This window comes from Spermophilus citellus, assembly GCF_964194105.1.
Source record: "Spermophilus citellus genome assembly, chromosome: 12".
Lineage (NCBI taxonomy): Eukaryota > Metazoa > Chordata > Mammalia > Rodentia > Sciuridae > Spermophilus > Spermophilus citellus.
In genome coordinates, this window is record NC_138198.1 from 57,297,649 (window position 1) to 57,321,904 (window position 24,256).

Sequence of the window (24,256 nt, forward strand, 5' to 3'; positions counted from 1 at the left end):
GACAAGTGGACCCTTCGTGGGTCCACCCAGTGTTCTCTCCTGTCATCCTACTGGGGTTCCTTGGCCAATGGGGTGGTCACCCTCATTGAGCCAAGTGGTGACCCTGACCCAAATGGGCAGCAGTGACCAAGTCTGCAGAGCTGCCTGTCCTCTCTCGGAGTGGCCCAGGCTCTGGCCAGGCCATGCCCCTCCATGTCAGGGAGGGGCCCAGCTCTCTTCTGCCGGGGCTCAGCAGGCTGTTCAGGTGGTGGCAGGGAGAGGCCCCCGCGTCCGCTTGTTCCCCTGCCCTACTCCTCCCGGCAGGGCCCTGCCTGGCATCCTTTGACCAGCGTTCCCTCGTGGTCTTTGCCAGGTGGCGTGTCTAATCTGAACCCAGAGTTCTCCTTCCAAGGCACCAACCTGGACGTGGGCAACATCGTGCTGGCCTTGTACAGTGGCCTCTTTGCCTACGGAGGATGGTAGGTTCCAGGACGTCTGGCCGCTTCACGGTCTCACAGTACTCAAGTGTGCAGCTGGGGACAGGCAGGACAGACACTGGAAGCCCTCTCAAGGGCATCCCAACCCCAGGCCGCCCTGAAGGGCCGTGAGAGGACCCCTGAGGCCTCCGTAGCATGTGTCCCTCTCTGTGTCCTCGGAACAGGCACAAGGTAGAGGCTTGAAGCCTCCCCAGCTGGGACCTGCAGCTCTGTGGCCAGCAGGTGGGAAGGTGCTAGAGGGAGGTGAGTGGGCAGGGATGCGAGAGAGCAGGAGCAGGTGGGAGTGACCGCCCTGGTGCGCCCAGGCCCCACTGGGCAGACGCAGTGCGATCCCACCTGGAACCCAGGCCCTGGCCTTCCCTGCTCACTGGGGTTGGCTCTGATGGGTGGAGTGAGGGGGGCGTGCAGGGGTTATGGGGGCTCCCTGCTGAGTTTGTATCTTTTTCCTAATGGTTGTGGGGTGACATAATGAAACCTTATTTCTAGGAATTACCTGAACTTTGTCACAGAGGAGATGATCAACCCCTACAGGTACGTGGAGGGGTGAAGGAGACATCACAGGGACAAGTCACAGGGACAAGCTGGTTCCATCCAAAACCCTTTGGTGGGCTCGGCTCGGCCTCTGGGGAGCTGTGCCAGGTGCTCACAATTAGGGTGATGGGCGGGGCTGGCTTCTGGGCCCCTGTCCACCTGTGTGAACTGGAATAAGCCGTGCCCTGGGAGTGGACCACATGTGCCCCTGGGACACCTGTCCTGCATTAGATGCCCTTGGCAGCCCCAGGTACACAAAGGGTGGCCCTCTGTCCTCTGGACCACTCCAGCGTGTGTATGAAGGTCCCCCGCCCCCGGAGGTGGCTCTCAGCCCTGGCCCCCAGGGTGTCCTGGGTGGGGACTGGTCAGGGCTGTGGGCCTTCAGACAGGACCCCATCAGGGGCAACGAGGCAGGCAGATGGAGCCACCAGCCAGGTGGCCCGGCTCCCCAGGCCCAGGCAGCTGGCCCCTGCCCGAGAAGCCAGCTGAGACGTGGGGACACGCAGGGCTGTGCTCCAACAACCAGCCCCTCCCTGTTGTAGGAACCTGCCCCTGGCCATCATCATCTCCCTCCCCATCGTCACCCTGGTGTACGTGCTGACGAACCTGGCCTACTTCACCACGCTGACCACTGAGCAGATGCTGACATCCGAGGCTGTGGCCGTAGTAAGACAGCTGCCCGCCTCCCCGGGGTCCAAGAGCCCGAGACCAGGCTGTCCCTGCATGTCAGCCTCTCGCATACCTGGAAGGGCCGTGCGGCTGTCCTCAGTCTCCTTGGAAGGTGTCACAGGAAGGCTCCCCCGCTGGCCGGGGCGTGGCGTCCTCCTCAACCTTGGCTGCGATGAAACCACAGACGCCAGGCGGCCTCCACCATGATCAGCGTGTCTGCGGTTGGTCAGGTGGACAGACTGCCCCTGGGCTGTGTCCTTGGCCTCTGGCTCCTGCCCCTTGCCCTCCCATGCGGGAGGAGCAGGGTGTCCTTGCTGTGGCTGAGTCTCACTTGGTTCAGATCCCGCGCTTGCAGAGACCCACTCACCAGGCCCTGTGAGAGTCCCCAAGTGAGGCAGGCAGATCCTCGTCCCCAGACCCGCACCTGCTCTTGGTCAGGCGAGAGGCCAGCTGGGCAGGGCCAGGCAACCCAGGGAGGCCCACCAGAGGGCCTGCCATCAGGAGCAGCCAGAGTGCCACCTTGTGAGCAGGACAGGGACAGCCAGGGAAGGGCCACTGTCCTGAGCTGTCCCCACAGTCCAGAACTGATCCCAGAGATGGCTGTGTGTGCACAAGCCAGGATTAGGCCAAGTGGGTCCTGGGTCGGCCCTGGTGAGGTCCCAGGGCTCACGTCCTTGTGTCCCTGCAGGACTTTGGGAACTACCACCTGGGAGTCATGTCCTGGATCATCCCCGTCTTTGTGGGCCTGTCCTGCTTCGGTTCTGTCAACGGGTCCCTGTTCACATCCTCCAGGCGAGTGCCCGCCTGGGGTCGAGGGAGTCGCCCGGCTGCCAGCCTCATCTGCTTTGCAGCCTGTGCTTGGAGTCCTGTTTGGTGTGTAGAGGTCAGGTGACAGGGAGGCCGGAAGTGTGACCTTTGCCTTCGCCCTCCCTGGAGCTGGTGGACTGCTGGGTCCTGCAGGCCCCTTCCTGGACTGCAGGAGTAACACCAGGAGGGCTGGAGGGAGGCCACCAGGGCTCCTGCCCCTGCTCCTGGGACCCAACTTGCTGGGTGCGGTCCACCCTTCAGCCGTCTGTAGGCACCTCCATCCACGGGTGGGGTCGTGGGCCTGACTGCTCACTGCTTTGTCCACAGGCTGTTCTTCGTGGGGTCCAGGGAAGGCCACCTGCCCTCGATCCTGTCCATGATCCACCCACAGCTCCTGACACCCATGCCGTCCCTTGTGTTCACGGTAAGCCTGCCACACAGCCCTGCACCCTCCGCCCCGCCACCTGTGTTGTCCAGGTGTACACAGTTGCGCTCTGGGCTCTGGAGCAGCCAGAGCGCCACCTTGTGAGCAGGACTGGGACAGCCAGGGAAGGGCCACTGTCCCTGAGCCACGGATCATGACTGGGATGCTGCAGGGGCTGGGAGCTCTAGTCAGCCAGGCCCCGGGCACCGAGAAGGCACTTTAACTCTGCAGCACGTGCTGGTGTAGACAGTCCCACTGCCGAGGCTGTCCGGGCACCTCTGGGGCTTGGGCATGCATCCACCGTGCACTTTTCTCTCTCCTTCTCTGAGCCTGTTTGTTAGTTCTCTGCTTCTGTGTGACAGCCACCCAACCCGGGGCCCAGAGCACAAAGCCTTTACCTTCCCACATCCTGCAGCGCCAGCGGGGGCTGCCCACCTTGGTCTCAGAGCTTGATGACTGCAATTGGCATGCTGCCCTCCAAGGGCATGGCAGGGGCTGTGGACAGGAGGCCAAAGGTTGTGGGCACACGGGCTTCTCCACAGGGAGCTTGGGCACCCTCGCGATGGGACGCTGGCTCCCGCTGCACATGTGATCCAGAGAGCAAGACGGCCGTGTGCTTTGTGGCCTAGCCCCGGCCGGGTCTGCTGTCCTTGCTGCCTGGGCCTGGTTGTTAAAGTGAGTCCGTAAGTGCCATTCCTCGGGGAGCAGGGTTAGGCTCCACCTCTTAAAGAGAGAAGTATCACAGAAGTTCTGGACATGCTTAAAGTCCAGCTTGACCTTGGTTTTGAAACGGCCATCTGTGTAGCGTGGGGACTCTGTACTTACTATGATCCCCAGTTGGTGGGTGCATAGTTTAGTTCCAGGTTGCTGCTTTGATGCAAGGTGTGCAAGAAGCGTTGGGTCCAGGCATCTGTGCTTGCTCTGTGGGCAGCACCTCCACTGTCCTGGAAGCCCATCGCTCTCCTGGCCTCTCTGCACCTCACACGACCCCAATGTGCTGGAAGCTGAGGCTGGTCACGATCCTCCCTGGATCGGGCATGGCCCTGCCCAGGGCTCAGCCAGCCCCTTTCTCCTGGCAGTGCGTCATGACCCTGCTGTACGCCTTCTCCAAAGACATCTTCTCCGTCATCAACTTCTTCAGCTTCTTCAACTGGCTCTGCGTGGCCCTGGCCATCATCGGTATGGTCTGGCTCCGCTTCAAGAAGCTGAGCTGGAGCGGCCCATCAAGGTGAGTACTGGTGGTGGGTCCAGCCAGCGCCGCAGGCAGAGAGCAGGCAGAGAGCAGGCTGGAGTGTCCCGAGGAGCCTGAGGCAGGAGTGGGACCCGCGCGGCCTCCCAGTCTCCACCTCCCCCCAGCAAAAGGGCATTGCTGCCCTCTGGAGGGCTCTGGGAACTGCAGTCAGCTTCATGAGCATGAGCGGTGGAGGGGGCACGGCAACTGGGAGTCCTGGGAGCAACAGGTGGCCACTGGCAGCAGCTCCTGTCACTCGGCCAGCTCCCTTTGGTACTAGGTCATTATAACTGGCTCCTACCACAGGCTTTGACCTGTCCCCACCCCACCCCAGCTGTCTTTAGAGAGGGGAAGAGCCTGGCTCTCTGGAGGGAGCCCCGTGACTTAGTGCCCAGGACGCCCTGGTCTCCCCTTGCCCTGAGCCTGGGAGCTCAGGTAGCCAGTGTAGCACCTTTTAACATATGGTTAATGTTCCACCTGACGAGGGCCCATAGGAAGGCTGGCCCACAGGAAGGCTATCGGAGGAGTGGCCAGCTAGACACCCCACCCTTCACAGGGACCAGCCCAACAGCTGGGGCAGGTGTCCACAGGAGGGCTTTGTGCAGGCACCAGGTCCTGCGGGCACGCTTTCCCAGGGGACTGGGCACTGTCGTGGAGTCGGTTCCCTTGAGCCTGGCCGCCTGTGGGTGCAGGACAGCAGAGCTCTCAGAACAGGCCTGTCGGCACCGCCCACAGACAGACCGGGAGAAGCTGGCTCTGCTGCCCAGGCCTCTGCGGCCCCCGCCTTCCCTGTGCCCCGGCTTCTGCCCCAGCCTGTCTGCAGGCCGCGGGTTTGGGGCAGGAGTGCCTGGTCCACCCACAAAGGGCCCTCTGAGCAGCAGGACTCTGCTTGCTGGTGGGTGGCCAGGCCTTCCCAGAGGCTCCGCGTCTGTGATGTGGGAACCAGCAGCCCCCCTCCACCCCCGGAGCCCGGCTGCTTGTTTTCATTCCTCTGCTGACTTGGGGCCATTCCATGCCTGGTGCCTGTGCCAGGGCCGGGGTGAAGTGCTACGGACGTGGGCTCAGTTCGTGCCCCGGGGCCGACCCTGCGGAAGGTGCAAGTCAGCGCCTGCCCTGTCAGCACAGGCACTGGCCGGGGCTGTGGGTGGGGCGGGCGCAGATCCCAGGGAGGCTCCAGGGTGGCACGCCGCTGGCCACAGGACATGGGCTGGAGCTCTCCGTGGGCTGGTGGAGGTCACTCGGCGGGGTGTGGTGGTCGGGAGGAGCCCAGGCCCGGATGCTGACGCCCTGCTTTGTGCTGTCCCCAGGTGAACCTGGGCATGCCGGTCTTCTTCATCCTGGCCTGCCTGTTCCTCATCGCCGTGTCCTTCTGGAAGACACCTGTGGAATGTGGCATTGGCTTCGCCATCATCCTCAGTGGGCTGCCTGTCTACTTCCTCGGGGTCTGGTGGCAGAACAAGCCCAAGTGGCTCCTCCAGGGCATCTGTGAGTGTCCAGGCTACTGGCCGAGATGGGCTGGCATCAGCCAGGCCTTTGGCCACTGCAGGGTGTCAGTGGTGAGGACACCCACCTACTCCCAGCTCAAGAGCTGGGCAGCAGCTCATCTCAGAAAGAGGGGTTCCCAAGAACCAGGCTGCTGTTGCCAGAGAAGTGCCCACTGTCACTCACCAGCCTTGACACACTGCCTGACCTTCCTGGGCAGAGCAGGAGAAGGCGCCAGGCCCGGGGTGGTCCACATCAGAGTGGGCCCTGTCCTCACCCGTGTGGAAGGCCAGGCTTGAGAGTCCGCACCGGCGGGCCTTGCCAGCTAAGATTCTAGGGTGGCCCCTGTGAAGGCGAGGAGACCCACACCAAGGGCTGAGCCACCCATCATTTGAGCAGGACTCTCCTCCAGCCTGGGTCCCTGTGGAATCTCACGCAGGGTCACACCCAGAGCAGACTTAAGACAGAAACCTTGTTCTGAAACCACCCGTCTCCCTCCCCAGGCAGGCTCTGCGTAGAAAGTGCCAGGGTGGCCCTGGAAGTGGCTGGGGGGGGGGGCGCGCTGGCCAGGCAGCACCACAAAGAAAAAGGAGAGAGAGTGCCAGGCAGTTCCTGGGGCCCTTCGCAGGCAGCCTGTTCTCAGGGCACAGTGGTGACATGGGCAGTGTGGGCCGGGCACACGCACAGTGGCAAGGCCACCAGGTTGCTGTGCAGTCACAGGGCTCTGGGGTGGGCAGCTGCACCTGCTCCCACACTCCTCGCCTGCTGGCCCGGGCAGTCTGGCATGACGGAGAGTTGCAGAATGTGCTGCTGGCCAGGAGGCCCTGGGGAGGCGCCAGTGCTGACCACACGGTCTGGAGGGCCACACAAAACTTGGAGTTCCTGTCCTCCTGCAGCTTGGCACGGTGTGGGGACAGGTCAGGTGGGAGCTGGGCTTGTGGGTCCTCGTCTCCACAAGAAGGACGCCTGGCCCAGCCCGAGGCCTGGCCGCGCTCACTCTGTGTCCTCTCCCGCAGTCTCCACGACCGTCCTTTGCCAGAAGCTCATGCAGGTGGTCCCGCAGGAGACCTAGCTGGCGGCAGACGCTGCTGGCAGGGAGCACGCGAAGGCCACGCGCAGACAACTCGCCCTCAGAAAAGCAGCTCCCGGTCTCCCTCGCCCCCTCACCGTCCCTGCCCAGGGCGGCACCCACAGCAGCTGTGAACACTCTGGTACGAATGGTGTCCTGGAAGATGGATGTCCCTGGTGGCTCCCGGGCACAGTGCCAGCAGTGAGCTGGGGCAGGCCTGGTGGCCCCCCCCATGGGACCCACCGCCTTCTCCCTTCCCTGTTCATCTGCATTCAACTTAAATTTGGGGTCAAGTCAGTGCCACCAACTGATTGCTGTTTAGAGAGGTCAGGAGGAGGTGGGAGACATCTCGACAGTGCCTTGTGCCTCCAAGGGACCCGATGCTGTGGCTGCACAGAGCACTGAGGACCTGCACTGGCGTGGCAGTGCCTGTCTGCGGGCGCACCTCCAGCTGCTCCAGCCCTCTTCCCTCCAGCGCCGGTGTAGGGCTGAGAGAGAAGAGCCCTGGCTGTGTCTTTGCCTTAAAGTCTCGAAATGGCTCCTGCCCTGCGAACCCTGGAGAACGAACCTTCAGCAGCAAGAGCCAGCCCTGCCTGTCCCTGGGGTTGACCATGGGGCTGTGTGCATCTAGGGACAGCCAGGAAGGCAGGCAAGGCACGGCTGGGGACCCCGGCCTCTGCCTCCCACTGACCACAGCAGCCCTTCAGCCCTTGGGCTCGCTTCCCCCGTGGCCAGGGTTTCGACTTCCCCTCACGTGCCCCATCCCACTCTCAGAAGACAGCAAAGCCTTCCTGGGCTCTCCTTTCTCTGCCTCAGGTGGGCCTTGTCTTTGTTGTGCCCTGGGGCACTTGAGGCCTGGCCAGCACATCTGGCCACACTGTTCTTGCTGAGCTGTCAGGAAGTCCCTGCAAGTCACCCGCAGAGAGCGGTTCCTCTCTTCAGGTCAGACCGAAGGGACTCTGAGGCCTGAGAAGAGCTCAGCAGGCTCCTGTCTTGCACTGGGAGCTCAACCTCAGCTTCAGACCACTGACCCCCCCCCCAGGAGGAGGGCAGTGCCAGCCACTTGGCAGGGTGCAGCGTGTTCCTGGGGTGTGGTATGGCTAGGTCGGTATGGCTAGGTCGTGGGACCCCCACCTGCGAGGCAGGTCAGAGGGGTCCGTCTGGTTCTGGGGCCTGTGTCCACGGTGCTGACTCTGACTTGCCGGCTAGTGTCCAGGAGCATAGTAGGACCATGGCCCATCTGGGAAGTCTCTGCTGTCCAGCCAGGCATGGCCGACAGTCCGCAGGGCCTGGGATAGCAGACCCTGGCCTGACAGCCTCTGTTTGTCCCCTAACACTTACTAACGTGGAGGTATGGTTGGCATTGTATAGCAATGACTCTTATAACTTAAAACAAACTCACATTGCCCAAAACGGTTTTTGTATCTCTTCTGCTACTTGGCAGTTTATTTTACCTTTGCCAGTAACCAGTGTCTTCCCACTGGCATTTGTCTTCAAGTTGTATAAGCTGAGTCTTTGGTAACACTTTGCTGTCACAGTCAACGTATCTTAAGGCTCACCCATCTTAAGAGGTACCTTGCCACTGAAAAGTTGAACACGCAGGTGTCCTGATGTAAATGCCAGCATGTTGTACTTCGTACCCCCAATCCCCCGAACAACCACAGCATGCCAAGATGGAGGATCCTACCTTGGTGAGACCTACAGCTCCAGGAGCAAAACCTCTTCCCTGTTTGTGCTTGAAGGGAAGAAGGAGCCCTCAATGTTGGCAGCTGGCTTCCGAGCATGGAGCAGGGAGGCCCGGCAGTTGAGAAGCCAGATACTGCAGGAGCTGGAATAGTGTGTGGACCTTCTAAGAATCCCTGCAGTATAGGCCCTGCGTCAGGGGGAAGGCCTCCAGCAAATTTCACAGGTTGCTTCTCTGGGAGCTCAGCTGTGTGTCTGAAGGTTGTGGGTGCATTTGATCAGTACTGTGAAGTGAACCTTCTCAAAGTCACAAGGAGAAAGAGAAAAAGGAAAGACCAATCTAAGATCAGTGTTAAGAAACGGATGCATAGTGCTAGTCTGACTTACTCCTCTATTGAGGTTTGGGGTTGAGAGAACAGGAAGTTGTTATGACCAAGGAAGTAGAGCTGTGAATGGATGGGGTCTTTGTATTTTCAGGAGAGTAGAATTGTCTGGTGACTGGTCTTTGGCTAACACCATGCACCCCATTTCCCAGGAACAGGCCTTATAATAATGACCCCGGTAGGTGATCACTGTGTGTGAGTGTTGCATATCGTGCATCAACTGTGCTGCTGATGACATTGACATTCTGCTCATGGGCCATTGTCTGTCTGTCCCTGTTTTGGCAGCTGTGTTTGGAGATTTGGAAGTTCCTGCACTCTGTTTGCTGGTTAAGACATGATGTTTTTGGTCCTGGTGCATCAGTAGCTGATCAGAGCAGACTGTGTACTTGTATTTATGTTGGAGAACCAGTCTTTGTCCATGGACTTGAGGTTACTTGAGGAAAGAAGCTGTGATGTACTGCAGAATTGGACCAGAAGCAAAGATGACAAAAATGGATATTGAATTGTACTTAGGACAGACATGTCAAAACCCAAGAATCTACCAAAAGATATGAAAACCATGACTGAAGTGAAGAAAGTGAGGAGTTCTGGGATTCTTCTCAGTACCAGCAGCCCTCCACTCACTGCACTCTGTGCTGCCCTCCGGGGACTTATGAATGAGCTGTCTCCATAGCCTCAGTTGATACATGTGCAGTGTACCTCTCCTCTGGCACTTAACTCATCTGATGTTTCTTAGGGCATAGACTTTTGTTTTTAATTTAAGTCCTCATTGAGAGAGAATTCTCAGAAGCTTCAGGGCATTTTTATTTATTCCAAAGTACATTTCATCCTGTAGCTACTGCTTTACCCTCTTACATCTTTGTAACCAGTCAGGTAGCTCATCGCTGTGTGATTTTCTTCCTATTTTTATGTGATCCCCTGTTTGTTCTTCATATTTCTCTCTAGCTTTTGCATCGGAGATAAAACACACAACACTTTACATTCTGCATCTAAATTATTTCACTTATGATATTTTTAGTTCTGTTCATAACTTTGCTGGATGTAGCAGTCTTGGTTGGCAAGTGTTTTTCTTTCAAAGCTTGGAATATTTCATTCCAACCTCCCTTGATCTTAGAGTCCAAGGTGAGAAGTTTGAAGTGAGGCATTATAAATAAATATAATCAAACTTATACAAATATAAGTTTATATGAATGTAAATAAATGTGACCTGATGTTTTTCTGGTGTATCTTTCATTATTTCTCCTTCTTTCCTATGTTAGTCATTTTGGTAATGATATGTCTTGCAGGGCTGCTTTTTATAAAAATGTTTTAGTTGTCAGTGGGTCTTTATTTTATTTATTTGTATGTGGTGCTGAGAATTGAACCCAGTGCTTCACACATGCTAGGCAAGTGCTCTGCCATTGAGCCACCATCCCGGCCCCCAGGGCTGCTATTTTCCTTAACCTTTTCTCCTTGGGATTCTGTATGGATTGTGTATGTGTATGACTTATTTGTAATGTTTGAAATTTTTTCTAATGTTATTTCATCAGAAAGTTTAATGCCATTAACCTGAATCTCTATGTTCTTCTCTACCTTTGCCATGATGCTGTCATTGACCTTGGACCCCAAGAAATGGTATTTGCCAGCCATGGACTGAAAGCTTTGAAAATGTGAGCAAAAATAAACTTTCCTCCTTTAAATTGATTTCTGGTGTATTAGTCATATTAATAATTATTAACAGGGAAGGAGATAATTTTTATCAAAATTTTGAGCTTTTGTTTTTCAGTTTATTCTTTTCTAGGTTTTAAGGCTATTTTGAAGAACTCAGTATATCTCAATTTTATATAAGGTTTACGTTTTCAGTGATACCAATTTTGCTTCAATGTAAGTTTCTCTTCTAACTAAAATTGGACAAAGCTGACTGTAATATAATTTGATCCATCAGACCCTCCAGGAAATGTTCTTAGTAAATATGCATGAACTTATCTCAAATGATTTGGAGAGTTCTTCAGGCCTGGGTGCTTGGTTCGAAGAGAAGGAAAATATAAATTAAAAGCTGCAAGTTATAAATGCATTTGGGAACCCACTCACATCCTCCTCAGCTATAATGGTAGTTACTGAGAGGAGTAGCGCAGGACTGATCACACACACACACCTGGGACAGGAAGTGGGGTTTATTGTCAGGAGCCTGACAAGGCTGCTCTGCACAAAGCAGGGACAGCAATAGCAATGCCACCTTTAATTTCCCTTTACGGGCTAGAATCATGGCCACGGTGCCAGGGGCGGGTTTAGTCCTGACTGACAGAGTGAGCATCCCCTGATCTTGTAGAAGGCAAGTTTGTTTCTGGGGAACAGAGACAGGTAGTTTTCCTCTTTCACAGGGGGACAGGGAAAGTGCCATTTCCTTTATCTTCTCCAGGAAAGAACAGGGAAACCAGCATGTCCCCACCTCAGGCTCTGTTAAGTTGTCTCCTGTCTCTCAGAGAACAGGGAGAGACCAGCATGTCTCCAGGCCAGTAGGGTTTATCTCAGGGAATAAGAACAGTATTCATAAAGTGGGGGTGGGGAAAAGGCCGATGGCTGCAATTATGCTAACAGTTATGTTATAACTTGTTAACCACCTGTGGGAAATTTCACTGCGATGTTCTCATTAAGATTTATCTTGCAACTGTAGATTTAATATTTAGTGATAATTTTCTCAAGACAAATCATAAGCGTGTTTTCCATGGATATTTTGAGAACCATAGTCACTACACAAATTTTAAATATCAGATATTGCCACCTAAATCTACTTTCTGACAGAGTGCCGTAAGTAAATGTGGTATGGATTTGTATGGAAAACTAAATATTTGTACCCAACAGGCAAAATAAAAATTTGATGTGTCTGAATCACAAATATCAAGGTACATTTCTATTGCAGATGTAATAAAATAAGAGATTTTTGACTCCCTCCTTCTTCATACTTATAAACCATTCTTATTTTTTAAAAAATGATTGTAGTAGAGTGACATGATTTTAAAGAAACTCTTAAAATTATATGAATCACAATTGAATGGCATTCCCTTGTCCCCCATTAGTTCTTGACCATATGACAGAGTGAGAATTCAGTAATGAACTTTCCTGTGGTTGGCAGTATGAGAGTGGTGTAGAAACGGAGGATCTGTCCCTGAACCACAAACATAAATGCTCTTCAGCAGGGAGTAAATGCTCATATAATTAGATATCCAAAACTATAAGCTACCATAAATTCTATATTATGTAAGTATTTTAATGTTGCCTTTATAAGGCATATGGATAAGGTTACTTATTTGTTATTCAGAAAGTCCTTCTTAGTACCTCCTTTGCATTTAGCACTATTTTGTTTTATATATATATATATATATATATATATATATATATATATATATATATATATTTATTTATTTTAGTTGTTGATAGACCCTTATTTTATTTATTACTTATATGTGGTGCTGAGACTCGAACCCAGTGCCTCACGCATGCCAGGCAATTGTGCTACTGCTGAGCCCCAGCCCCAGCCTGCATTTAGCATTATTTTGGATGCTGGAAAATATATAATAGCATTTTGACTCTGGTATTTTTATTTTTTACTTTCAAGATTGGAAAGATTGTTCCTTTCTGTTTTAGGACATGAATATATTTGTATGGATTTTAAAATGGGAATAAGATCCAAAAAGGACCCAACCAAAAAGAACGTAAGCTAGAAAACCACAAACCATTATATAAAGGGCATGAATCATACTGTCTTTAATTAAGTGGGTCTTAGTTTAAAAGGCCAGGGGCTCGTCCGGTTTATGAATAGGTTGAGTTCTTTTGTGAGTCTTGATTGTGTTACATATCTATAATATATGCATACATTTGGCATAGTAATATACACACATGCAGAAATACTTATATATGTATAGACATGGAATATGGCTTCCAAGAGACAGAGGGCATAAAATGATTACAGATGTTTGTAGACTTTTGAGCTGAAACATAATCAGTGCCAGTTGGCATTTTTCTTTCCACATCTTTTAGTTCATGCATTATAATTATACATAATGAGATTTTTTGTTGGATATTCATACCTGAACACAATCTAATAATGATATAATTTGGCCAATATTGCTCCCCAGCTCTTCTCCCCTCCCTGCCTGCCTCCCACCCCTGGGTCTGTTTCCTTTACTCATCTCCCTTTGATTTTCCTGAGATAATCCCCCCACACCTTTTTTTTCCTATTTCCTCTCTAGCTTGCCCATATGAGAGAAAAAATATGACCCCTGACCTTCTGAGTTTGACTTATTTTGCTTGACATAATGATGTCCATCCATTTTCCTGCAAATGACATGATTCCATTTTTCTTTATGGATAAACCTCCATGTCACCTCACTTGTCTTAGGATTCCTGGTGTTGGGCACATAGGGAAGCTAGTGCCAGTTCACTGCATTGATGACAGTAATAGCACAGCCCTTCTAACTCCTTCACCTTCAATTTTGGTGTTCCTCCCGTGTGCCTGCTGTGATCCTTGTGGGTGATCATTCATCCTGGTGCTGGAATAGTATGACTTGCTGTAAGGATGAAGGACACAAAGCCAGAGAAGGAAACAGATAGCAGTGGGGGGAACTCCATTAGTTTGACTCCATGTCCAAAGTCCCATATCACCTTTTTCCTTGAGAAGAGTGGGTGCCAATTTTAAGCCAGAAAAATGTCCTCAATATGAGAATTGCTTTCATCTTATAAAATTTCATTCTCAGTATCTGTCACAATCAGCATTTTTCAGATATGAACTATAATTCCATATTTTAAAAAATATTTTTAAAAAATATTTTTTAGTTGTTAATGTACCTTTATTTTATTTATATGTGGTGCTGAGAATCGAACCCAGTGCCTCACACATACCAGGCAAACATTCTACCACTGAGCCACAACCCCAGCCCTATGAACTATAATTTTGATAATTATTTGATTTTCTCTTCTGGCTGGGCATATGTTAGTATTGTAATAAGTTTCTTCAGTAGTAAATTAGGTGGATTGGATCAAGTGATTTCTAATGCTGCTTTCATCTTTGATACACCTTTTAATCTTTTTCCAGTTATTTGATGTTTTTTCTTCCTGAGCACCTAAAAGCATTTTTTATTCATCCTATTTAGTTTCACATAGCAGTGGAATGCACTTTGACAGATCATACATAAATGGAGTATAACTTCCCATTCTTCTGGTCGTACATGGTGTAGACTCACACTGGTCACGAAGTCATATATGCACATAGGGTAATTATGTCAGATCCATTCTGCTATCCTTTCTACCCCTATTCCTCATCCCTTCCCTTCATTTCCCTCTGCCTGATCCACAGTACCTCTGTTCTTCCCTAGGCACCCCAACCCTTATTTTGAATTAGCATCTGAAAATGAGAGGAAACATTCGCCCTTTGGTTCTCAGGGATTAACCAATTTTGTTTAACATGATATTCTCCAGCTCCATTCATTTACCACCAAATCCCATAATTTCATTCTTCAAGGCTGAGTAATATCTGGTTGTGTGTATATACACCACATTTTCTTTATTCATCTGTTGAAAGCACCTAGGTTGGTTTCATAGTTCAGCTATAACATTGATGTGGCTGCTTCACTGTAGTGTGCTGACTTTAAGTCCTTAGGGTATAAACTGAGAATTGGGATAACTGGGTCAATTCCAAGTTTTCCGAGGAATCTCCATACTGCTTTCCATAGTGGTTGCACCAGTTTGCCTCCCTACCAGCAAAGTATGAGTGTACCTTTCCCTACATCCTCACCAACATTTATTGTGTCTTGTATTCTTGATAATGGCCATTCTGACTGGAGTGAGATGAAATGGCAGTGTAGATTTGATTTGCATTTCTGTAATTACTAGAAAAGAACATTTTTTTCATGTATTTGTTGATTTCATTTCTTCTGTGAAATATCTGTTCAGATCCTTAGCCCATTTATTGATTGGGCTATTTATTTATTTGGTATGAAGTTTTTCGAGCTCTTCATATATTCTGGAGATTAACGCTGTATCTGAAGTGCATGTGGTAAAGATTTTCTCCCATTCAGTAGGCTTTCTCTTCATGTTATTCTTTTGCTGAGAAGACGCTAAAAGCCTTCTTATTCGATTCTATCCCATTTATTGATTCTTGATTTTCTTGTGCTTTAGAGGTCTTGTTAAGAAAGTAAGTTCCTAAGCTGACATGGTGGAGACTTGGACCTACTTTTTTCTTCAGTTAGCTGCAGGGTCTCTAGGGTGTGGTGCCTAAGTCCTTGATCCACTTGAGTTTTGTTCAGGGTGAGACGTAGAGGTTTAATTTCACTTTGCTACATGTGTGTTTCTAGTTTCCCCGGCACCATTTGTTGAAGATGCTCTCTTTTCTCCAGTGTATGTTTTTGGTGCCATTTTCTAGTATGAAATAACTGTATTTATGTGGGTTTTTCTCTGTGTCTTCTGTTCTTTACCATTGTTCTGTGTGTCTGTTTTGGTGCCAATACCATGCTGTTTTTGTTACCATGGCTTGGTGGTGTAGTGTAAGGTCGGGTATTGATTGTGATGCCTCCTGCATCATTTTTCTTGCTAATGACTGCTTTGGCTATTCTGGGTCTCTAATTTTTCCAAATGAATTTTATGATTGCTTTTTCTAGTTCTATGAAGAATGTTATTGGGATTTTAAGAGTAATTGCATTGAATTTGTATAGCACTTTGGGTAGTATGGCCATTTTGACAATATTAATTCTGCCTGTCAAGGAGCATGGGAGAATTAGTGACTGTTGTATTCTGCTACCTTTCCTAAAAATGTGATATGTAACCGATGTGATTCTGCAATCTGTATTTGGGGTAAAAATGGGAGTTCATAACCCACTTGATTCTAATGTATGAAATATGATATGTCAAGAGCTTTGTAATGTTGTGAACAACCAATAATAAAAAAAAAGGAGCATGGGAGATCTTTCCATCTTCTAAGGTCTTCTTTAATTTCTTTCTTTTTAAAAATTTTGTTGTAGTTGTAGACAGACAGAATGCCTTTATTTTGTATATAACTAAGGATCGAACCCAGTGCCTGGCACATGCTAGGTGAGCACTCTGCCACTGAGCCACAGCCCAGCCCTAATTTCTTTCTTTAGTGTTCTGTAGTTTTCACAGTAGAGGTCTTTCACATCTTTTGTTCAGTTTATTCCCAAGTATTTTATTTTCTTGAGTCCTATTGTGAATGGGATAGTTTTCCTAATTTCTCCTTCATTTGATTTCCCATTGGTATTTAGGTATGTCATTGATTTGGGGTAATTACCCAATAGATTTTGATGCGTCTGTATTCTCATTTATTTCTGAAAAAAATTGTTATTTCTCTCCTGATTTTATCTGTGATCCCATCCTAATTCATTGAGTATTTTAACCACCAGGCATTAAATGGTTTGTTTCTTGTCATTAACTTCTCACTTCATTAGTTTATGATCTTATGGGATGTAAGAAGGTATCTCTCTTTCTTGTATTTACCTTGTACCCAAAAATATGAAGTCTATTTATTTATTTATTTTGGTACTGAAGATTGAACTCGGGGGCACTTGACCATTGAGCCACATCCCCAGCCCTATTTTATTTAGAGACAGGGTCTCACTGAGTTGCTTAGCACCCTGCATTGCTGAGGGTGGCACTGAACTCCAGATCCTTCTGTCAGCCTCCCAAGCTGCTGGGTTTACAGCTGTGCTCCACTGCACCAGGAAATATGAACTATTTTAAAAAATGTTCATTGTTTCATGGAAAAGCAAATAAATTCATGGTTGATGGATCAGAGAATTCATATATGTCTATTAGGTCCATCTGATTAATATTAGTTAGTTCTGAAGAGGCTGGGTGGCAGGGTTTCCTTCTTGGGTGGGCATGGTACAGAAGCATCTCCCCAAACCTCAGCAGTGTTAAGAGCCTAGAGTGTGGTCCTCACAAGGCCTTGTCTGCCACCACAAACTCTGTTCAATGTGTGGCTCCCTCCAATTGTCACTTCCTCCAACCCCCACCATCACCAGTCCACTTTAGTGTACTTTTTGTTTAAAAGCATTGACACAGCTGTTGGGTATATGGCTTAGCAGTAGAGTGCTTCCCTAGCATGTATGAGAACCTGGGTGTGGTGCTCATCTCTTCAAAGAAACTCTTGCCAATGAAGAAGCTCCTCAAGGGAGATCCTGGCTGGTGTGGGCCATATGTGGAGGTCCTGACGTCACAGCCTAGAGAAGCAGAGAGGCCCTGGGTGTCTCCATGAATCTACTGACTTGTTTCACAAGTTTGACTTGAGTCCTGGAGGCCAAACTGGGAGTCAGTTATGTAGGTGAGAACAGTGTCCAAATTAGTATGTCGGGCCTCCTTCATTTCAGTGAGTATTTAGGGATAAAACAAATTAAGTACGATAAATGCCATGAAGGAGGGTCTGTAAAGGACCTGAACCGGGTGTTAAGCTTTCAGGATCCAAGACTGGCTTGCTTCTGAGTGAGGCTTCATCATCCTGTGATGGGCAGGGAGAGTGGGTCCAAACCTGTAAGGAGCCAGGTGGAACCAGAGGCATTGGAGCAGGGGCAGGGATATGAAATAAAGCCCTAGGCCTTGCAGGGAGGGAACCAGGCACTCCAGGCCATGCCCAGCCACAGAGCCCTGTCCCCGGAGCTCATACTGCCAAGGCCAACTCGGCTGGAAGAGGCTGCACTGCACTGCAGCGGAGACTCTCCTTGGAGTTCCCGAGGTCCGGCGAGTGCTGTGCACCTCCTGGACTCACCCCAATTCTGCTCCTGCATTCTTGCTGTCCTCCAGGAGGGCAGACACGCCCTCCTCCACGCCCTAGCATGGAACTGGGCAGAGAGCTGCAGGTAGGGAAGCTCAGTGTGCAGCGTGGTGTGTGTGTGGTGGTGGAGGATTAGGTCCTGGATGCAGAAGTGTTAGGGACCCAGGAGCTGGACGGGGTACTGCAGCTCCCCCTACTGGACAGAAGAGCCAGGCGCAGAGCACAGTGCAGGGGGCGGGCCCACCAGGAGCCAATCACTGGCGGCCAGGCAGATTGTGGCGCCTGACCGTGCGTGCGTGCCCACGCACTTGTGTTTACCAGTGTCTCCCAGCAACGACTGTTTTGCCCGAAGGCTGGCGGATAGCTAATGCAGGAGCCGCCTTGGTAGGCCGCTGGACACAGGCAGTTGACCACGTCTGCAGGAATGGCCAGAGCCTGGAAAAAGTTTGTTTATTTAAGCCTTGGGACCAAGGTTATTGGATATAACCCCCTTGGGAAGATCCACCAGGCTGCCAAAAATTGTGAACTGAAAAGAATTGAACGCTATCTGGGACGCGGCTGTCATGTTGATGATACTGACCAAAAAAATAGGTAATAGGGTCTGGAGGCCAGGGGCTGAGGGGCACAGGGCCAATGGGGGAAAGCTGGGCTGTTGGAATGGGAGCCTGCTCCATCCAGGCTGTGCCGGTGGGGGCAGAGCAGAAGGGAGACCGGTTCTCCTTTCACCATGATGTTTGACTTTAAATACCCATGGAGTCCTCGATATCCAGGACCTGCAACCTTTGGAGGTCCGGTGCCCAGGACTTCTAATGGGCAAATAAACAAAAACGAAACTTCAACTGGTTTCCCAGACACTTAAAATTTCCCTATAGGGTGACTGACTTAAAAAAAAAAAATTAGATATACACAGCAGCTGTTAATGTGCACATTTTCAAAAGCATGAAGAAAAGTGTATGAGAAAAGTATTCTCATAATACAGCAACACCAGGGCTAAGGAAAGTTTTCAGATACGATATCTGTTGTGTCCTGAGGGCCTTACAAGACTCTGAATTGGGAAGATGTTTCCATGTTCATTCTTGTTTTGTTTTAAAAATTATTTCACACTAGTTTATTTAGGGGTGTGACTTTCACCCCTAAACTAAGCTTTTACTTATTTCTCACATGCTCCACTCACTAGTTCATCAAATCCTGAAGGATAACTTGGTGTCATCCTGATCATCCAGCCATCTTCATAACAGCACTTGTTGACAATCCCTGAATTTTCTGCAAATACTTCCTTAACTGCAGGTACTTTTCCAGAGAGAGGACACTAGACTCACTAGCAGCTTTCACACTTTCCAAAGCACCAAACACAATATGCTTTTTCAATTTTGTCACCACATCGGGCACACTACACTAAAAAAGCATCTGCGAAGAGCTTCCTGCACAAAATTGCAAATTGCTGATTCCACTGTTCCAGTATCCTTTCTTGTAGTTATCCATTACTGAGTATGTGTTCAAGCAGGTAGAGCAGAGCATTGGTTGAGAGCATCCAGGCATTGCAGGCTCTCAGTCACTAGGGCCAAGGGAGCAGCACACAAAGGGTGCCTATCCTGCAGAGATGCGTGCTGCTGCCCTTGTCCTACCCTGTTCTGAAGAGACTAAGGATGTCAAAGGTAGGCCCTGCTGGTGGTTTGTGCATAGGAATACTCGTTGACCCAAAGTGTGAGCTCTTTCTGAGGTTATCGATTTCACAAAAACCAAATAAAAATATCAGTACATTTTTGAGTTCCACACGCAGTCCTTTAGGGTCATGATGACCTAAGGAAATGTTTGCAGTGAACAAAGACTTGTCATTCTATGTATCAAAATACATTATTAACTTTCACAAATTACTTGTTCACCAATGGCCAAAAGATTAGGGACTGGAATAGGATAAAAAGAATACTCAAATATCTGGAAGAGTAAAATGGAATTTGGTAGGTAGCAGCTTGCACAATTTCAAATGATGCACAGAAGTTTCCATCAAGTCATCTATTTGGGGAGCATTAAACAGCTAAAACCTTAATAGCACAATGCTGCTGCTCTTTATTCTCAAACATTGAAGCTGAGAAATGTATTTCATTTGTTAGACTTAAATTTCTTCTCTTACCAAGGATACTAAATATTTTTTTTTCTATTTCATATGTCACTGTCACTTGATCATCTGTAAAAGAGTACTTTGATTTAAATTAGATTCGAGGGTTGGAAATGTAGTTCAGTGTTAGAGCACTTCTTGTCTGGCAAGCTCAAGGGTAAGGGTTCAGTCCCCAGCACAACATCATCAGCAGCAGCAGCATAATAGATTTTAAAAAGAGAGGTAGAACAAAAGGAAGTTTTCTTTTCAATTCATTCTTTCTTAGAACAGTCTTTGCCAGCATAAAGAAGCATTTGTATTTTCTTCTAGTAAACTTGTATATAGAAGTTCTATAGTACATTTCATCTATTGTAGATATTAGTACACATACATTTCATTTCATATATGCAACTATAGGTTAATAATTTTGTTCTGGTTGCATCTTGATGAAAATAGAAGAAAGCAAGTATGAAAGATTATTACTACTGCAAAAGTATTGCTTTATAAAAGTTTCACTTAAAAATACTGAAGTTCTCACCTATACTCATCTATTTTTTAATTCTATTCATTTGTACTCATGAACTGAATACCTATTTTTATGCTCACAAACTGCACAGCTATTTATTTTGTAGTTAACATATTCTATCTCATAGAATTTTCTTAAAAAATTTATGTGACAGTTAATTAAAACTGAAGTGAATAGGACTCAGTACCAAATGAAACGGTTCTTCCTCTTTTTCAATCAAGCATTTATGGAGATAGGAAATTGTGAACTTCCCTTTTGAAAAGTTAAAGTATTAAATACTGAACATTGGAAATACCTGATTTACATATATCCTGTATGTCTAAATACTGAACAAATTTAACCAATACTAATTCATTTGTGTTCTTTTTCCTTTGGCTTTAAATTACTTGGGAAAAAAATAAGCAAAGATTACTTTGCTTTTAGTTTGGTCTTTTGCTTTTATTATTCAGCCTGCTTTACCTATAGTACATTTAAGAACTGAATTTAAATGCTATCCACGTGATGAGAACTGACATAAATCTATTGTTTGTTTCGCATTTCACTTAAGGTAAGGCACCATAGATTATAATGGTCCTTTATTTTGTGAATGAAGTAAAAAATTTAATGCTGCCAATTATAATTGAAATGCAGCCTGAATTATTAGTGGCATTCTTATGTCAGGGTTGAAATGATAGGAAAAAAGCATCTTAAGACTCATTGAAATACAGTTTTAAAAAGATACCTGTAAAATCACTATATTGCTACTATTTTATTAATTGAAATACTCTTTGTTGATTAATAGCAATAATCTTAGTTACAATAGCTACCAATTATGGAGCTGTTGCTTGTGTTAGAAACCCCTCAGATGTTTTACATAGATTCTTTATTAAGCATCACAGTAGTATCCTGGGAGATAATTACTCATTTTAATCCTTACTTTATTAGTGAAGAAATGAGGGATAGGAAGACTATGGGATAACTAGTACATCAGAGCTTAAAGTAGAATTTAAACCAAAGATGAGCTAAATTCCAAAGCCTTATTCTTTTTAGGCAAGTTGGCTGCTCTGCTCTGGGGATGTGGCTCTTTGGTAGAGCCCTTACCTAGAATGCTCCCAGTCTGGATTTTCATGTGCTCGTCCCCAGCACCATGAAAAACCAAACAAAAATAAGTAAAATCATTGGGACTAGGCACAGTGGTACATTCCCATAATTTCAGTGACTAGGATGCTGAGACGGGAGCATTGGAAGTTCAAGGCCAGGGTAGGCAATTTAGTGAGACCCTGCATCAAAATTTTAAAAAAAATAATAATAAAAAGTGCTTAGGATATGACTCCATGATTGAGTGCCCCGGGTGCAATTGCCAGCAGTATCAGAAACAAGAAATAAGAAAGTGTCAATGACATAGGCCAATTATTCATTAATTTAATAAGTAATGTCAGCTAATAAATATTGTACCTTCTTCAGAAGAAAATAGAGGAATTACGAGTAGCTAATGTTTATAATTGCATGAAAAGTTGTATATTTCAAAAGGTGTCTTATGAATTCCTAACAAAGCCTCTTACTTGCATAGAACCCCTCTACATTATGCCTGTGCCTATGGCAATCCAGCAGTGGTGGCTCTTCTAGTCAAGAGGAAATGCAACGTCGACCTGTGTGACAGTGATGGCAACACACCGTTGATGAAGGTAGATGTAGCCAGTGGTTTTGCAGGAAATGAAATTGATGAAATGCTTAGAAGAAAAATTGATTAATGCCATTTAGTTATAACTAATGAGTAAAACGTGAAATATTTTTCTTGGATTTCCCAAATTTACAATCTATTTCTTGATTAAAACCAACAGGCCCTACAGTACGAGGAAGAGGAATGTGCAATTCTTCTTCTAGAACATGGTGCCAATCCAAATGTTCACAACAACAAGGGTGAAACTCCTCTCCACTGTGCTATCTTTTATAGGAGCACATCAGTAGCAACAAAACTGCTTTCATTCAACGCAGACATTGAAGCCAGAAACACGGTATACATCAATCACCATTATTTCCAAAATATTTGAAATGTTTCTTTAAAATTAACAGTAATGTGTGTTAACAAATACTGATTATAAGCAGAATTTTCTCTATTAGAATATTAGCAAATGTTGGAAGTTCTCCTCGTATTCCTCCTCCTCCTCCTCCTCTTATAGCTCATGTGTATATTTAGTTTGCCTCCATGAATTAGAATCAAGAGACTCATGCAGAAATCTGAACTTTACGCTTTTGTGAAGGAACCCAATGTGGTCCCCCTGTGTGGTGTGGTGTGCAGGGTTTGCCTCCCAGATGCTGGGCACACATGTTCTTCAGTTTGCTACTGGCAACTGCAGCATTCACTCAGATCACCTACTTTGCCTCTACTTTTATAATATGTTTTGATAAAGATTGCATGGAGGTTTCCTACTGATTTACAAAAATAAGGCTTACATAATATGAATCTCTTTGAAATGGGATCAAATTATGGAATTTAGAATTTGGCATTTAAATAGTTTTCTTTATACCATAAAAATCATGTTCTCATGGGAATTTTTGTAAGCCTGATTAGGTTACTCATTGCTATAAGTGGATAAATTATTGCTAGAAGTAGATAAGTCATGGATGTTATAAGCTGTCCTATGTACTACTCTTCAGCTTTGTTCCTTAAAAATGAAAATGATTTAGTCTTTCATGATGCTAAAAATAATCCGTGTAGATCAGCATAAAACTTGTTGATACACAAAATTTATGAATTACATTTTGCCTAAAATTATAAATAAGTTTTAAGTAGCAATTAAAGTGGAACCAGATTAAAAAGAATTTTGAAAAGTAGCTAAGCATTATGTTACCAGGATAATCATTACAAGTCAGAATATATTTTTAATATTATTTTTATTGGAGTTTATAGTGACGCATAGTAGTTGTGTTCATACCAACAAAATCATACATGCATGGAATTCCAGTTGAGTTCATGATCCCCTCTTTTCCCTCCTGTCCTCCTCCTTCTCCTCCATTCTCCTCCTGTTTCCTGGGCTTCCTTTCACCTGTCAATTTATTTATATTTGATTGCTTCTTTCTACTTACACATAAAAGCGTAGTTCCCTGTAGTATATTTATATATGCATATAACATGATTCTTAAAGAATTCCTTCTTCATTGCCTTCTTCCCTTCCCTATTCCCACTCTGCCTCTCAATCTCCTTTTTTTACCCTAATGATCTTCCCTATGTCTTGATATTTGTTCTTACCTTCTCTTTTTCTTAACTTCCACATATGAAACATTTGACCTTTGAGTTTCTTAATAAGTTAAACTTATTTCACTTAGCATGATATTTTTTGTTTCCATCCATTTACCAGCATATGCCATAATTTATTCTTTATGGCTGAGTAAAACTCCATTGTATGTATGTGCAACACAATTCCGTAACTCTTTCACCTATTGACAGGCACCTGGGTTGATTTTGTAATTTAGCTATTGTAAATTGTGTTCCTATAAACACACATGTGGCTGTATTACTATACTAGGCAAACTTTATTTTAGTAATTTTGGGAAAATACTGAGGTGTGGGATAGCTGGTTCATGTTGTGGTTCCCTTCTTAGATTTGGGGGAATCTCCAAACTGTTTTCCAGAGTGGTTGTACTAGTCTTGCAGTCCCACCAGCAGTGTACAAGTGTGCCTTCCCCCAACACCCTTACCAGCCTGTATTACTGTTTGTGTTCTTGATCATTACCATCTTGGCTGGAGTACGATGAAGATGAAGTCTTAATGTAGTTTTGATTTGCATTGACCTAATTGCTAGAGATGTAGATGAGCTTTTCATATTTTTTAGACATTGTGGGTTTTTTTTGAGAAATTTATGTTCAGTTCTTTTGTCCATTTATTGACTGAGTTTGTTTTTTGGTGTTAAGTTTTTTTTTAATATTTAGTTTTTAGTTGTAGTTGAACACAATACCTATACTTTATTTATTTTTATGTGGTGCTGAGGACTGAAACCCAGTGCCTTCCCTGTGTTAGGCAAGTGCTCTACCACTGAGCCACAACTCCTCCAGCCCAGTGTTAAGCTTTTTTGAGTTGGTTATTTATGTTTATTAATCCCCTACTAGTGGATTAGCTGGCAAAATTTTTTCTCCAATTCTGTAGGA

General features: G+C 46.9%; 1 protein-coding gene and 1 long non-coding RNA gene across 4 annotated transcripts in view; both read left to right on the forward strand.

Annotated features, from left to right (window-relative positions):
* Nucleotides 1–22,250, forward strand: part of LOC308631379 — a 987,731-nt gene extending 965,481 nt beyond the window's left edge. For all 3 annotated transcript variants that reach the window (XR_014018179.1, XR_014018180.1, XR_014018181.1), the window contains 2 exons: nucleotides 21,681–21,795; nucleotides 21,952–22,250. This is a non-coding gene — a long non-coding RNA (uncharacterized lncRNA). The remainder of the gene's footprint in view (nucleotides 1–21,680; nucleotides 21,796–21,951) is intronic.
* LOC308632043 (uncharacterized protein) lies at nucleotides 193–1,883 on the forward strand (the record flags this gene model as incomplete). Its single annotated transcript, XM_081263700.1, has 3 exons — nucleotides 193–458; nucleotides 963–1,007; nucleotides 1,550–1,883. 3 exons carry the CDS (start codon nucleotides 193–195, stop codon nucleotides 1,881–1,883), a joined length of 645 nt encoding a protein of 214 aa, XP_081119826.1.
* Nucleotides 22,251–24,256: the final 2,006 nt, after the last annotated feature.